Source organism: Crinia signifera, chromosome 1 (assembly GCF_055691185.1).
Source record: "Crinia signifera chromosome 1, ASM5569118v1, whole genome shotgun sequence".
NCBI classification, from domain to species: Eukaryota; Metazoa; Chordata; class Amphibia; order Anura; family Myobatrachidae; genus Crinia; species Crinia signifera.
Genome location: NC_139217.1, coordinates 362,213,662 through 362,230,469, shown reverse-complemented (window position 1 = coordinate 362,230,469; position 16,808 = coordinate 362,213,662). Strand labels below are relative to the sequence as shown.

Here is a 16,808-nt window from a genome sequence, read left to right as displayed (position 1 = left end):
AAGCAAATGAAAAAACAACAGCTGTCCAAACAGAATCATGCGCAGATCAAATGCAATTAAAGGGTTAAAAAACAAACCAAGAATAATAAAAAAAAAAACATTAACTAGCCCTGGACCTCTCAGCCTGGGCTGGTACAGGAAAATGGGTGTAAAGCCCTGTACACATGGGGCGATATTAGCCAGAATTGCTGGCTTAATGGTTGCTGAGGTTCCATATCGCCCGTGATATCGCTGGTTGCAGGCACGTGCTCCTGCAGTTTTCACTTTTCAGTGTTGTCTTGTCAGGTGAAATCCGCTAGTCGCTGAGAAAACGGTACACTCTGCGATATGGTCGATTAGTGATATATGAGCAAATGAGCTTGTGTCAAGTTATGCTATTTTATAAGTTAAATAATTTAATAATGTATAATGATAGTAAAAATATATAAAATCTGCAATTATGTCTACAAATTTATATTCTCATTAGAATATCACAATTGATTTAGTTAATTGGGTTGACATGGAGTTGACAAGTGCAGCAGGCTGCCCAAACTATTTTGCAATATAGAAGCTGATTTATGTCCTCAGGATTCTAATAACGGCATGAAGAGTTAAATGAAGTTCATATCCTTTTGGGGGTGGAAGATTGGTGAAACCACCAACTTCTGTTTATAGGAGGCGCAGCTACACCCAGAGCAATAAACACAATTAATATTTAATCAAAATACAAATTTATTTTCCATAAGCATAAAAAACAATTAATCGAAGTGCACTTCTTAATAAAATAGACAGACAGGACAGACAGAAAGGGGGCACTTATACCCCACAAAGAGAAGACTGCCAAAAGCACACCAGGGAAAAATATTTCCAAAAACCACAGCATATGGTCACAGATGAGATTGATTCTCTGAAATGCGGGACTGGTAACTATATCCATTGCCTCATATATATCTGAAAAGCCTAAATTACCAAAGCCTCATTAGTTAATAATACAGCCTCATAATGATTCTAGTTATATGTTATATGTAGTCTGTCCTGTCTGTCTATTTTATTAAGAAGTGCACTTCGAATAATTGTTTTTTATGCTTATGGAAAATAAATTTGTATTTTGATTAAATATTAATTGTGTTTATTGCTCTGGGTGTAGCTGCGCCTCCTATAAACAGAAGTTGGTGGTTTCACCAATCTTCCACCCCCAAAAGCTTTCCACCAGAGGACCACAAAAACCTCTGAATATAGGGGGCAGCAATCTAAACCCAGTTTAAATCCTCCCTTCTAGAAAAGGTTTTAAAATACTGATATTATCAGCGCTTCTGTGTGGCACATTGTCACAAAAACCCACCCCAGAAGTTCATATCCCTTGTAAACTTTTATTCTTCAGTTCAGCTAATCTCATGGGGCCCACACACACAGCGATAATAAGCCCATAGTGATGCACGGCCCCGCGTGTTGCTATTGCTGGTAGATGAATGAGCATGTATCATAAATTTAGCCTTCGCTCATGTTCTCTCTATTAAGAACACGGGCAGTGACAGATCGCTCAGCACACATTGCTGGTGCATCACTGTGTGTTGAGCGATCTGTGCTTAACTAGATCACTCAGTACACTGCTCCTGTCGCCCTGTTTAGGCCCCATTACATCGCTTTCTTGTGTCTATAGCTAAGTTTCTGTATCATAGATTCCTTCCTATCTCTCTTGGGTAGAATTCCAGTGGGTAGTTTTCTCACAACTTTCATATGAAATCCAGAGGATGCCTACAAGGCTTAAGACTTGTCTTTTATTTAATTTATATAGCAATATAAGATACCTAGGGTGACACAAGTTAATGAAGATTGGTCCACAAAGATGGAGGCTTATGTATCCCAGATTTAGGAAGTTCTTGTAATCTTGTTTTTACTTAACATACCTGTCTTGTAAGCCAATACTAATAATGCATTCATTTGTTCACCCACTAATTACATCTCTTAACACCCTAAAAGCTAACGTCCTATTATACTTTTATCATAATATAAAGTTCTGTGACACATACCTCATTTTGTGGGCGATAAATATAGTATACCGACCAGAAATCCTATACAAACAAATGATATACTTTTTTAATGAAACTACCTTGCTTCCCCTAGCATTGTATAACTATAAATATTGATTTTTGGGTCGAAAGGCCTTAGGTCGACGGGGTCAAAAGGTCGACAGAGGCATTCGGTCGACCGAGCAAAAGGTTGACATGGGTTTTTCACTTTTTTTGGTCTGAATGTGGACATAGTCGACATGGGCACTGTATCTGTGCACCAACGTGGTGCCCATGTCGACATTCGGGGCAAAAAAGTGAAAAACCCATGTCGACCTTTTGACTGTCGACCTTCCCAATGGCAACCTAATGCTCATGTGTCGACCTAAGGCCTGTCGACCTTTAGTGGTTGACCTAATGTAGTGTTGACCGAACGACCATATACCATACATACCTACAATTGAAGGAAAAGTGAATCTGAACTATATCTGATGTTTTTGATCCTGGGAGCGGCGTCTGTAAATGTCAGACATTACAAGAGTGTTTTGATCTTACACATATACACCTTTATTTATACCTTAGACCCCATATCTGGTGCAATATCTTCTGCTTTGTTATCAAATTCATCTTTCCTTTCCTTTGTATTGGGCAATATTTATAAGAGCATGCGTCCCTCGCTCACCCAGATGGTTGTAAAATTTGAGAAGCGGAACGCTCACTAGTGATAAGGAAAGTTTGCAGTCATGGAACTTCAGTAGCACATGCAGGGAGGGTTTCTGAGTACCCAGAACCCCCCCCCCCCCCCCCTGAAATCTATGGGCACTAGACTGGGTACAAGAATTTTAAAAATCGGCCCTGGGGAACCGGAGATATCTGACTTCAAAGCAGTGGTCCCCATCCAAGCCTGTTAATTGCTCTTCCCAGTCAGATATTTCAGTTTCTGTCTGACTTAGAGTTTTTCTGAGAGTATATTCCAAAAGCTGGGACTCTCCCCCTTTGAGGCACACTAGTAGTTTGTCTCTACTGTGCCCAGAACCAGAGATATCAGCCTTCCAGGAGCTGGTTACTGCTCCAGCTCCACACACCTGGTATGTAGTTTTATATACTCGTTGGCGGATTGCTCTGCCTCCTGAACTCTGATCTCCTAGTCCCCAATACCATTTGGTAGTTGGGATTCTCTAGTTTTTAATTCCATTAAAAGCTAAGAAATCTAGTTCTGGGAACTGGAGATATCTGTAGTCAAGCAAGCTGTCCTCCCACCAGAAAATTATGAAAGAGGAAGCCCTTTCCACTATACACCCCTCCTCTGCGTATTAAACATCCTCTACCTCCCTGGAAGTTATGTATCAGGGCCCCTTCATTCAGCCAAATGCCCCCTTCTCCCACCCCATCTGTGCAGTAAAGGAGTAATTCGTGAAAATTACTGATCCAGGCCCTACATGCTGAGCAGTTGATATAATACCCCCTACCACACGCGGGACATCAAAGCTTCCGCTCATAGTACCCCCCACCCCTACCGCTGGAGGATCGGTAGGGGCCCCAATACATTGCTATGCTCAGGGGTCTACACTGCTGTTATGTATGTATGTATGTATATATATATATATATATATATATATATATATATATATATATATATATATATATATATATATATATATAATTATTATTATTATTTATATACATTTGGTCTATCTATAATACTTTAACTGACCGGAATATACTGGGTCACCTAAGTGTCCATCTCCGTGCTTTGCTCCGCCCCTCTCTGGAAACCCCCTTCTGAAAATCCTGTGTTTGCCCCTGAACCTCAAGAAGTGCACATTAAAGTGATCAGTAGGGCCTATATTATACAATATAGTAGTTCTGTATGTGCCCAAAATGCTATAGCTGCACAACTAATTTGATTCATCATTTTGAGAATTGTTATTAAAAAAATTGGTAACAAGCTTATTTGTTAAAGGTACGGGGAATGCTTGAACCTTATAGGTGAAGATTTATTAAGCCCGATGAAATGATAAATGATGAAATGATAAAGTGAGCGGTGATAACGCACCAGACAGTTGGCTCATAACTGGCATTTGTGGCTCCTAACTGACATTGTTGCAAATGTATCACTTCACCATTCTTAATAAATGTGCCCCTTAGTGTTTTCATGCACATAATGTCATTCCTAGGCTTTGTGAGAAACCATCCTTGCAGTCATAGTGACAGCTAGAAAAATCATTTTGTGGCACTGGATGTCTACATCTTTCCAATCAGTATCATACTCAGCTGTTGTGATTGTTGCATTATGATAGGGAATCTACATTACCAGGTTTGTTCAAATAATTTCCTACCTAGACGACCACATATTATTATTATTATTATTATTATTATTATTATTATTATCTATTTATATAGCAGCTGTCTTGCCTGTCACTGTCTTCTCTATTTTTCCTTGATTTTGGTATTTGACAATTATTAGATTCTTCATTTTGCTGGTGATTCAATACCGCTCAGTAAGCAACTGTCATTCGCTGCTTACCAACCATCGTATGATTTCTCCTGCCTTTGCAAATAAAAGTTGGGCTTTTATTTATGAGTGCTAGGCCTAAGACAGGGCAGCTGATGTCCTGTGACACCTGCATTCCCATGGGCTAGCCCTGTCCCTGCCAATGTCCGCCCCTGTCCCTCTACAACAAATGGCCTGGCGAATGTGTAACGCACCAAAGCCATTCGTTGCCGGGGTCTGCACATGTGAAAATACGCGCTTGCGCATGAGCAGACCACCCCCTATTGTAACGGGACCGAATTTGCCCTGTTCTGAATGGTCATGAATCACCTCCTTTTGGATTTGTAATATGAAACAATTGCAGTGGCATTTGAAATTGTTGGATTTCTGGTGATTTTCTGGAAATTTTGCCAACGTTCTGATAAGCCAGTTTCCAAACATCTGAAATTGGCTAACGTGTCACTAAAGGTGCCGATACACGGAGCAATGTGCTCTGTACTTCCTATTCTGGATTGCATTGCATCTACAGTAGCAACTGATGGTGATAAATGTATGTAAAGCATATTACTGAGACAGCAAAGATGGGCCCCCTTCAGCTCTGGGCCCCATAGCAGCTGCACCCCTTGCACCTATGGTAGTTACGACCTTGGATATGCTACAGCAGCGTGCTTTTTGTATTATGGGGGTGATTCAGATTGTTTGCAAAAGCAAACTCCTTCTTTAATGGACAAAACCATGTGCACTGTAGGTGGTACTGATGTAACATGTATAGAGAGTTACATTTGTGTGAGTTATTTTGTTTCTGTGCAGAGCAAGTACTGGCTGCTTTATTTTTTCACTGTGATTTAGATTTCAGTTTGAACACACCCCACCCAAATCTAAATCTCTCTGCACGTGTTACATCAGCACCACCTGCAGTGCACATGGATTTGTCCATTAAAGAAGCAGTTTGCTTTTGCAAACCAACCAGAATCATCCCCTAGATGCGATGTGATCTAGTACAAAAAGTACAGGTTGCACATACATTTTGTGCTATGCGCGGGAGCGTCCCACGGTCAAAACGCTCTGTGTATGGGCACCGTAAGGCCCAGAGGTCCACAAATGTTACCTTTTTTCAACATATGCTTAACCTATTCAGAATATTTATCTCTTTACAGAGTGAATGCTTATGTTAAAGCTGTATGTGTCATTTATATGAAGTAAGATGATCTATATCTTTTTTTTTTCTTTGTCTTTTTGTTTTCAGCAATGCTTTGTTATCTAGGGGATTAAAAAGAAAATTACAACAATGCATCATGGAAATGGGCCACCAAGTACTCCACGGCAGCTTCAGAGGTCCAGATCCTTTACTGGCAATGAGGGAGAGGAAGCATCCATGCAGACCAGTTTGCCTCAATCTCCTGCTCCTACATTTGCTCCAGCAGTTAGTTCACCTGGACCCCAGTCACCTAGTTACCAAATACAACAATTGATAATGAGCCGGAATCCGGTTGCAGGTCAAAATGTGAATATAACCCTACAAAATGTGGGGCAAGTGGTAGCAGGTAATCAGCAGATAACTCTGACCCCCCTGCCAATTCCTAACCCAGCTTCTCCTGGTTTTCAGTTCAGTTCCCAGCCAAGGAGGTTCGAACATGGCTCTCCATCTTATATCCAGGTGACTTCTCCAATGTCTCAGCAGGTCCAGACACAGAGCCCCACACAACCCACTGCTATGCCAATCCAAGCATTACAGGGTGTCAGAGCAGGAACTGCTGGAGCTAGCTTGGGAATGTGCAGCCAGAGCCCCACACGTGGATTTGTGGATGCCAGTGTGCTTGTGAGACAGATAAGTTTGAGCCCATCAAATGGTGGACATTTTGTTTTTCAAGAGGGTTCTGGTCTTGCCCAAATTACACAGGGAGCCACAGCACAAGTACAACTTCCATCAGGAGCGGCGCAGGCTAGCATGAGAGAGCGCAGACTGTCACAGCCTCATTCTCAAACCGGAGGCACTATACATCACCTTGGACCTCAGAGTCCTGTGACAGGTGGAACAAATATGCAGACATTGACTACACCGAGCCACATAACGACAACTAACCTGCCCCCACAGATAAGTAGTATTATACAAGGACAGCTCATCCAACAACAGCAGGTGCTTCATAGTCAACAGATGGGCAGGACCATTAGCTTCGATAGGACAGCTGGGGGAATGATAGCTGGTGTAACTGGAACTTCAACTTTTGGCATAACATCACCACCTACACCAACAAGTCCATCCCGGGGCCCAGGCCCCCAGGGACTCTCTAGTCTTCCTCTTGCGCCAACAGTAAGCACTGTGAGGAAACAAAGTAAAAAGCTAGAAGAGATTCCTCCTGCAACTGCTGAAGATGCTCAGATGAGAAAACAATGCATGGAGCATCACCACAAACATATGAAGTTGTTAAAGGAAAACTTCAAAGACTACCTGATTGAGTTGTTCTTCCTACAACACTTTCAGGGAAACATGATGGATTTCTTGGCCTTCAAAAAGAAACCTTCAATGGGCCTCCATGGTTACCTTAGGCAAAATGACTTGGATCTGGAAGAAGAAGAAGACGAAGAGCAATCGGAGGTTATTAACGATGAGGTAACATCAGATTTTTGTTCCATTATGTAAACATTAAGTTAGACCTACTATACCTTATAGGCCAATGTGAGAAGCACATTTTCTTTTATAAAAGATTTTTGATAATTCCGTCTTTAAGTGCATTATGGCTAAAAAAATAAAAGTAAAGTAGTATGTTTAAAATGTCATCTTTCACAAAAGGTGATATCTAAGATTTTGTGAAGGATACATACAATTTAAGGGATACGAAGGATTCCTAATCATATGTGTAAATTACAGCTAGAACGTGCACCAGGACAAAACTATGTTGTGTTGTAAATTTAGTGTTGTAAGTTGCACGCAACTAGGCTGCCATGTAGAAACTATTGTCGTGTTTAAATGACACATGACAAAGTGAAAAAAGTCCTCTTAGGACATCTTGTGCTGAATGTGATGTGTTATAAATAGGATAAATGTATCTATTAGTGGTGCTTACTAATGTTCCCATGGGAGATATTTAAGGGACATCCCCTTCTCTCTCAAAGCACTTGCTGATAAGAAGCAGATCTCCCTTGGAAATAGAATATTTTTCATTGTGTTGTGTTTATTTGTTGTGTTGCTTTTGGGGCATCTAGCAACAATGTGCATTTATCTAGTTAGCAGAGTAGATGAGAACTTTGGTGGATAGTTGTTATTGAATGATTTGAACCACTGTAGATAGTTAGGATTCAATGTATTTTGTTTACATGTTTTGGTGAAGATTGTAAGAAAGAAAAGCACCAGCTCCAACTTTTTTTATTTTTTTGGGTGGGGGTCAGTAAATTCTTGTTATTCCAAAGGGTACACTTGGTATATGATACTGATCCATGATCTAGAGCAGGCATTCTCAACCTTGATCCTCAAGGCACGTTGAGGGGGGTATTCAGTCCTGAATCCGACTGTCGGGACATTCCCCGCAGTCGGATTTAAGGCCATTTTTGTCCAGTTCTGACTGTAAGTGGACAGTCGGTATTCAATGTTCCGACTGTCAATTGTCGGAAACAGCTGCGTTTTGTAAAAAAAACAGCTGCTAAATTGTCAGCATCTGTCTTGAATTCGACAATTAGCGTCCATTTCTGACAAGTCAGATTCCACTTTAAAAAAAGCCTAATCTAAAAGCATTCAATGCTGTCGGATATGGCAGCATTGAATATTTCCACCGGCATAAATAGCGACATAGATTGAATACCCCCCTAACAGTGCAGGTTTTAGTGATATTCGGGCTTGGGCATAAATTACTTAATATGCCTGATCTAGAGACTATCTTATAAAGGGAGCTAAGGATGTATATTTTACTTTCTATCATATTAAGCAAGCCAATCATGTTTGAGTTAAGCAGGCAATGTGCTATTTTGTGCAGTGCAGTCAGCAATATATAATAAACCATTTCTGCTTTACTTGTTTATTTCTTTCTTTCTTGTCTTTCTTTCTTTTTTTCTATTGTTTACCCACTTCTTGCTATTGCAGTGCTCCTCGACCCACCCCTGGGAGTTTTCCCTTTCCCAAGGGTTGTGTGGTCAACTACTTGCTCCAGCATCCATTGCTTACTAAGTGCTCCTTTGAGTGACACCTGTCTGTCATGCCACTTTGCCTTCATTTAGAGGTGAAACGGTGACTAAGCAGTTACTCTTAATTCCAGCATAAATTGGACCACTTGTTATCAGCTATTGGAACCTATACATTGGCAATTTAATGCACAGCAATTATAATAGAAAAATAACCTACAGCTCTTTTGAGCATGCAAAATTATTTCAGAATCAAAAGAACATGAAAAAAATCAGTATAAATTTGTTTTTTTGTATGATTATTTGAATCCATTTTAATATGGGTGAGAAACAAACATCCAAACGAAAATGATTTTCCCTCTTCTTGAAATATTTCCTCTCAGGTAAAGATTGTGACAGGAAAAGATGGGCAGACTGGTACTCCTGTTGCTATAGCAACCCAGCTTCCTCCCAATGTTTCTGCTGCTTTTTCATCACAGCAGCAGCCATTTCAGGTACCTTTTTGATGGTTCTACAGTGTGGCCTCATCTCAGATTTACTTTTTTTTCCCATCCATTCCAGTTTTTTTTTTGTGAGCAGATACTGTATTCTATCTGCATTTCCATATTTTAAAGGCCATTGTTTTCTCATACAACTCCTTCACCCCGAGAGCAATATGTACAAGAGTTTTGGAGTTTTCTCATACTGATATATGGTGGGGTGACACTCTAAATGATCTGCTAACATTCGAAATCCTGCATTCCACCACTGCTGCCAAACTCAGGGGTGAAAGGGCCCAAGTAAAATTTTCCAAACCATTGAAATGCATGAGCTCCATTTTTGTGCCAATTTCACAAGTAGAAGCTTGTGTGATTCTTGTATTTGTCTTCTCTTTAGTTTTGATTTTTCCATTTTTCTCGTGAAGCATTTGCTTTTATTTCTATATATTTTTACAAGTACAATTGTAAGACACAAAGCTTTCATTCGCTCATAGATTTCTTTCAACTCCGTATGCAGACAATAGCATGGACCATTTTGTTCTCATCAGAATGAAGTCTGTGTAGTCTTTAGGCACTATTGCCAACAAAAAGACACCAAATGACCAGTGTACTATTTTTTACGCACTATTTTCACATTTTTACTTTAGTCCATAAAATGTCTTCGTAATGGCCAAAAGAAACACGTCTAAGACCGCGTGGTCATCGTGTGATGATCCTTATTTCATAAGTTCAACAATCGGGGGTATTTTGAATGAAATTCATTTCACTAGGGAGTAATTTATTACATTTGACCATAAAGAAACCATGCACAAGGTGTGTAAATTATGCAATTTTTTTTTTTTTAAACTTGAATGTTTATGCGATATTTTGTTTTTAAGTTATACGATTTTTTCTCGAATCCATCTGCAGAATCAGTAACGTCATCAAGAAATAAATGTCCTTTGCTAAACATATATATTTATGGCCCCTTTTATCCTTTGTATCTGCCACCAATGCTCCTGCAGTTTGTGAGGTAGAATCAGCTGCTATACTGCCCATATTTTTGGGAGCTCCTTATATGGTTGAACCGTTTAAATTAGCAATATAAATTCTTATTCAGTTTACCAAATTGGGTGGAAAAATTTGACATTCAAAAGGTTGGAGTAAGATAAAGGGATGAAGTAACTTTTCCTTTTAAATGTATCTTGTAAAATGTACAATATGAAGTACCCACACTGTTAGGCCCAAGTGACAGTAAATGTTACTTACTTAGCACACGTGTAATTAAATTGGTTATCTGTACTCCAAGTCTTAGCATCTCTTACAGGTATGCATCCAAATAATCTCCTTAAAAGGATTGGAGTATTTCAGGCATACTAATCAATTTCGGACCAATTTGCACACATTGCCAGTCATAGCTCTTTGTGAATCCCCAGCATAATTATTCTTGATAGGTAACTGGGTACATGCTATTGTCTTTAAATTTTTTTATTTTAGAGCATTGGGGATTTGTGAATTTGTCCAGTAGCAATTCTATATATAAGTTTAGTGGAACTGTACATACATGTTCTAGTATGTATTAGTGTATATGCAAAGGCTAACTAGCTGCATTGCTTGGAGATTTTTCTGTTTATTTTCAACTTAATTAGACTGCAACAGTATCATTGGCTTATGTTATTTTCTGGCACTGTCACATCAGCTGTCTGTGTTGGCTGTCTCCCAGTGTTTCTGCCGCCAACCCCCTTCTCTCTGCTTTCTATGGCTACTCTAAACCTCTAACTTTTTGTATCTAAATGTATAACTATTTACCCTTTAGCGCTCTTTTATTGCGCTTGGCTATCATCAGAAATGACTAAGGAGGAGTTATAAAGGAGAGAATTTTAATAGTGTTAACTAGCAGAAAAGCAGCTTGTTTCTCAAAGATAGCTAGATACATGGGTTATTTCCAGATCTCGTATGTTTTACACACACACACACACACACACACACACACACACACACACACACACACACACACACACACACACACACACACACACACACACACACATATATAGGTGTGGGACCTCACTGGACCTGGTCAGGGATTCCAATAAGGTGGGCGGCACTCCAACGTAGTATTTCAAATAAAGTCCTTTATTAAGATGGTGCCATATGCCAACGTTTCGAGGCGCTAAGCCTCTTTTTCAGGGCGTGCAAAATGTATCAGGAGATAAAGTGCTGTGGCACAGCACTTTATCTCCTGATACATTTTGCACGCCCTGAAAAAGAGGCTTAGCGCCTCGAAACGTTGGCATATGGCACTATCTTAATAAAGGACTTTATTTGAAATACTACGTTGGAGTGCCGCCCACCTTATTGGAATCCCTGACCAGGTCCAGTGAGGTCCCACACCTGCATCTAATCCAGGGAAGGCACCACGGAAATTTACCCTATTCAGCAGCAGTGCCGAGCTACCCCAAAACCTATATATATATATATATATATATATATATATATAATAGGTAATTTGGGATACTATTATTATTATCGTTATATAAGTGGTAAGTGATCAGATATTATATATTTTTTGCTAATATTTATTGTGCTTTATAAGTTTTATGAATCATACAGTCTAAATGTGTTGTGAACTTATTTACAGGTTTCCAAAAAGAACCAACAAACAAATATAAAACACAATTTACTAATATTTGGTCATAATATTTTAATGTGCTAAATCTATACAGTCAAGTATGTGATAGACAATCAGATTTGTGACATTTTTGAAAGTCTACAGATACTTGACCAGCTAATTTAATTTTGAGGGGGAGTTAATTTGTTTTGTGGGTGCCCAAATGTAATGGGTACCCATAAGAACTGAAATGGTTTCAAGCATGAACAGAGTAACAATTGAATTACTCCATTCAGCACCATCTAGTGGCAGTCACATGGTGGAACAATTGACTCATCCTTTTGGTGTCCATATATAGTCTGATTTTATGTCTGAACTACAGCAGACAACGCATTTTTCCATAAATCATTTTTAGATGCATTCCTAGCTTGGTTAACAGTGCAGCTGTGGCATTTACACTACAGAGGAACAACAATTGAATTGCTCCATCTAATCCACTGATTAGCTTTCAAGATGTGACTATCCAATGTTTGTTTCTGGGTTATCTGCTTTAAACAAAAGCTTGTAACTCTTTATAGTGTGTTGTAAGAAAGTTTTTGTAAATAAGCTTTCTAATGTCATATATGAGCTGATGGAATAGCCCTGGATGCAGTCCAGATTTTGCCCAAATTGACCAATGTTTTTGGCACTACAAATGCCTCAGATAATTCTATAGGATGAAGTCAGAGAGGTAGAAGCATCTGGAGAAGAGATTGGTTCTAGATTTGCTCTGTAATTCCTTAGCTGTCTCAGTTTGTTTCTTTATCTTTGTTATAGTTTTGGCTTTGTGTGCCTTAGCCTTTTCTGTTGTTTTCTTTTTAATGCCTTGAAACTGGCACCATTCCTTTTGCTTAGTAATATCTTCTCTGTTTTCAGCCTATTTTGCTTTATATTCAGTGTCACTTATAAGGTTTGTTTGGAGAATAAATACACATGTAATACCCCTTTTACACCTAAAAGACTGGTCACACTAGGGTTTTTGGTCCAGGCTCCAAACTGGGTGTGAATCAGCATTTGACCCCTTTTACACCTGCGTCTCCACCTGGTATAATGCCGGACAGGTGATGTCACCGTAGGTGGGGCCAGAGACGGTGCTGGGAGATGAGGGCATCTTCCAGCACCGGCTTTACCATTGCATGGAACGTGTCCCGGGTCGCATAGACCTGGGTTTACCCATTTACACTGCACCGTGAAAATGGGTTCAACCCAGAACATTTGCAGGTTGAAATTACGGGTCTCATGACTACAGAGTATCAGAAAAATATAAAACAATGCTGTCTAGCGAGAAAATAAAATAATAGGAATAGTACATACCTGACTGCAGTGTCAAATACATAACCATTATAAATTCTATTATTAAATAAAAAAATCATTTTTTCTCTTTATAGATCAGATGCAGTTAATTGCTTATGCATTTAGCATTTTGTATATTTTACCAAATAATCTGGTTAATGTGCAAAGGGTCATATATGTGACTGTATTTTCTGATACATAGAATACAACTATATTCATGATAGTGCAGTTTATTTCAAAATAAATAATAAATAATACTGTAAATACTCAATAGACCTTTTGGGGAAAATGTAATAGCGTCCGAGAATGCCGGAAGTGTGAATGCTGGGTGGTCTTGAACTTTTTTATGCTGCAATCATTTGCAATGAAAAACCATGCCTTGTTAATGATTGACTGTAACTCGACAGCCAGAATTCAATGTTTTGGCTGTCGAGTGTTGGAAACTCAGCGGATTGCTGAAAATGGCCACTGATTGTTGAGAAAAATGGTAGTGAATTCGACAATCCAAGGCCATTTCCGACAATACAGATCCAATTTGTTTTCTTTTTCAATGGTCCTGGTGACACAGCTCACATTGGGATGTAGGAGGGTCCGCAGGAGCCAGGCACCTATCCTAAAGCTTTTCAGAGGGGTAGGCTCCTCCCCCTGCATCCCAGACTCTTCAGTTCGTGTTAGGTGCCCACCGGAGTGGGTGCTATTCTAAAGGGCTGCTGCTGCAGCCGAAGGTTTAGAGTTAGTTAGGTGTTTTGGTACTCTTTACCTAGAAGGGCGCCCATCGCGGGCATCGCATGCACTAAAAAAATCGCATGCAATGTGACCGACGCAATGCCTGCGATTTCCCATAGGGAACAATGTTAAATGTCCCAATTGACCCGATTTTCCTGTTCAATGTCTCAATTGACCCGATTTTTCCATAGGAAACAATGTTAAATGGCCCACAGAGGCCAAATAGGCACCCTGAAGTGTGAAATGGCCCCCACAATTGTTAACGCCACCCCACGATCAACGTCAACCCGAAGCGTGGCGAGCGCAGCGAGCCCGCGAGGGGCGGCGGTACGCGTCCTATGACTTTTTCATATCCCCACTATCCACGTCGGCGTGGAGTTGAGAATAGAAAGTGTGGCGAGCGCAGCGAGCCACCGAGCCCGAAGCGTGGCGAGCGGACGCGGACACCTTCACAGGTATACGCGTCCCCTTGCGGGCTTCACAGCTGTCTGCGTCCCCTCGCGGGGCTCGCCACGCTTCAGGCTTGGTGGTTCGCTGCGCTCGCCACACTTTCTATTCGCAACTCCACGCCGTGGATAGTGGGGGTATGAAAAGGTCATAGGACGCGTACCGCCGCCCGCCCCTCGCGGGCTCGCTGCACTCGCCACGCTTCGGGTACACGATGAACGTGGGGTGGCGTTAACAATTGTGGGGGCCATTTCACACTTCAGGGTGCCTATTTGGCCTCTGTGGGCCATTTAACATTGTTTCCTATGGAAAAATCGGGTCAATTGAGACATTGAACAGGAAAATCGGGTGAATTGGGACATTTAACATTGTTCCCTATGGGAAATCGCGGGCATCGTGTCGGTCGCATCGCATGCGATTTTTTGGTCGCATGCGATGCGACCAACGCGATTTTTTTTTTTACTAACGATGCCCACGATCAAAATCGTGGGCGCCCTTCTAGGTAAAGAGTACCGGTGTTTTTTATTTTATTATCTTTTACACTAGCTAGGTAGGCACAGTGTGAGGATTCTCATTGAATCCTCACACTGACAGCGCTGCAGGAGCTGACAGAAGCGCGTCCTGTCAGCTCACTGCGCACAGGGGAGACACTGTCTGATCTCCCTGTGCGGCGCTGACAGCTTCTATTAAGATGCTGCCTGGGCTCCGGGGCCCTCTGAAACCGGCTTCACGCTAGGTTGGGATCATGGGGGACAGGCGCTCCGTGATGGCGGCGGCCATTTTCTGAGGAGCTTGCACGCTGAGCTCCTTTCCCAGAGGACAGCAGCGTGTTACAGGCGTATTCCAAGTGGTCCCCAGGCGAGGGGGGAACTAGGAAAATAGTGGGAGCGGCTGACTGGGGGTGATTGGTGCCAAAAGCTAGGGACCCCACAGCAGTGGGGACTTGGTCTCTTCCCTCACTCTGTTTGGCGCCATTCGGAAGACGCTTGCTGCGGAGCTGAACTGGCTGGATTGTAGCAGTGTGTGTTGATTTCCTGGGCATCGCTTTCCCCTCTTCTTGGAAGAAGGCTTCAGACAAATAAGTGGCTGTTGTGCATTGGCTCTGTATTTAACGCCTGTTAGATTGTGCACTGTGTCAAATTCTTGGCTTCATGTCTGAGCAGCAGTCTGTAGCTTTGGGGGAGGGAGCCCCTATTACATTGAGCGCATGTAGTGTTTGTACACTCAAATTTACCCCTGAACAGATGACCAAAGGGGGATTGTGCCTTGCTTGCACTGGTGTGAGACCCATGGGTAGTGAACCCCAGAGAGTAGAGCAACCGAAGCCTGAGTGGGCCAGTGCCCTGGGCAGGTCTGTTAATGCCTTAGTGCAACTGTTGGACAGGCAGAGTGATGTTATGGTGTCTTCCCCAAAACCTATGTCATCCTCTCAGCAGTCTTCAGGCTCCGTGCCTCTGACCCAAGCAGATCCTGGACTCTTGCAGGTTATGCAGGACACTGCGAAGGGTATTAGCAGATTTAATGATTTGCTGGATAGATTTGATAGTGATGCCGTGGGGACCCCTAAAAGGTCTTATTCGGTACCCTTGCTTGCTGTTGAGTCTGGAGAGGAAAGAGAATGCAGGTCAGACATTCCCTGGGATCAGGGTGATGATTCTGAAGATGCCTCGGCCCCTGGGGTGGAGGATTTGATTGCTGCTGTTAAGCAGGCTTTAAATTTGTCTGAGGAGGACAAGACTCCTGTAAAAGGGGTGTTTAAGCGGCAGCGTAGAGAGGCTGTTACCTTCCCTGCAGATGAAGGTTTACAGGATATTTTGGAAGGGGCTTGGAAAACGCCCGATAAGAGGCTTCAGATGCCAAAGAGGTTTTGGAGTCTCTATCCTATGCCTGAGGCACATGCAGACCTCTGGGAGAAAGTGCCTGTAGTGGATGCTTCTGTGGCAAGGCTTTCAAAAGCTACTGTGCTACCAGTCCAAGGGGGTGCGGCTTTTAAAGACCCGTGGACAAGAAACTTGAAGGAAACCTCAAAGCCATATTTGAGGGGGTGGGGTTTACACTTCGGCCCCTTATTGCGTCAGCCTGGGTCTCTAAAGCCATGATTGTTTGGGCTAGCAATTTGTGTACTTACATGCTGATCCAGGTGTGCTGCTGCTGGCTGAAAAGTTGAAGGCAGCTGCTGAATATGTGCTTGAGGCAGAGAAAGAAGCTCTTAAGATGGCTTCTAGGGTATCCACTGTGTCCGTTAATGCCAGGAGAGTCCTGTGGCTCAAGTCTGGGAGGTGGATAATGAATCAAAAAAGGCCTTAGAGGCATTGGCTTTTAAGGGTAAATTGTTATTTGGATCTGAGCTTGAGGAGATTATTAAACAGGCCACGGGAGGCAAAAGTACTTTTCTGCCGGCTCCTACAGCTAAGCAAGCTTCGAGGTTTTCAGCTTTTCGGCCGTCCTTTCGGCCCTCCCCTAGAGGGGGTGCTTCCTTTCGAGGACAGTCTTTTAGGGGAAAATTCCAGTCATCTAAGGGAAAGGCCCCAAAGTATAAATTTGGCTCTTTCCACAAGAAGCCAAACACTAAAAGTGATGAGAAGCCCTCGGCATGACTGCCTGGGGAGCCCCCTGTCTTTGATCAAAGTGGGGGGTCG

The 16,808-nt window shown here is 41.9% G+C and overlaps 1 protein-coding gene across 9 annotated transcripts in view; it reads left to right on the top strand.

Annotated features, from left to right (window-relative positions):
* EP400 (E1A binding protein p400) overlaps positions 1-16,808 on the top strand; it is a 111,505-nt gene that overhangs the window by 3,665 nt on the left and 91,032 nt on the right. For 6 of the 9 annotated variants that reach the window (XM_083150067.1, XM_083150087.1, XM_083150070.1 and 3 more), the window contains exons 2-3: positions 5,729-7,093; positions 8,979-9,089. In XM_083150067.1, the coding sequence (XP_083006193.1) occupies positions 5,771-7,093; positions 8,979-9,089 (1,434 nt within the window). In that variant the 5' untranslated portion in view covers positions 5,729-5,770. The remainder of the gene's footprint in view (positions 1-5,728; positions 7,094-8,978; positions 9,090-16,808) is intronic. The other 3 variants (XM_083150081.1, XM_083150076.1, XM_083150094.1) reach the window with 1 other exon arrangement.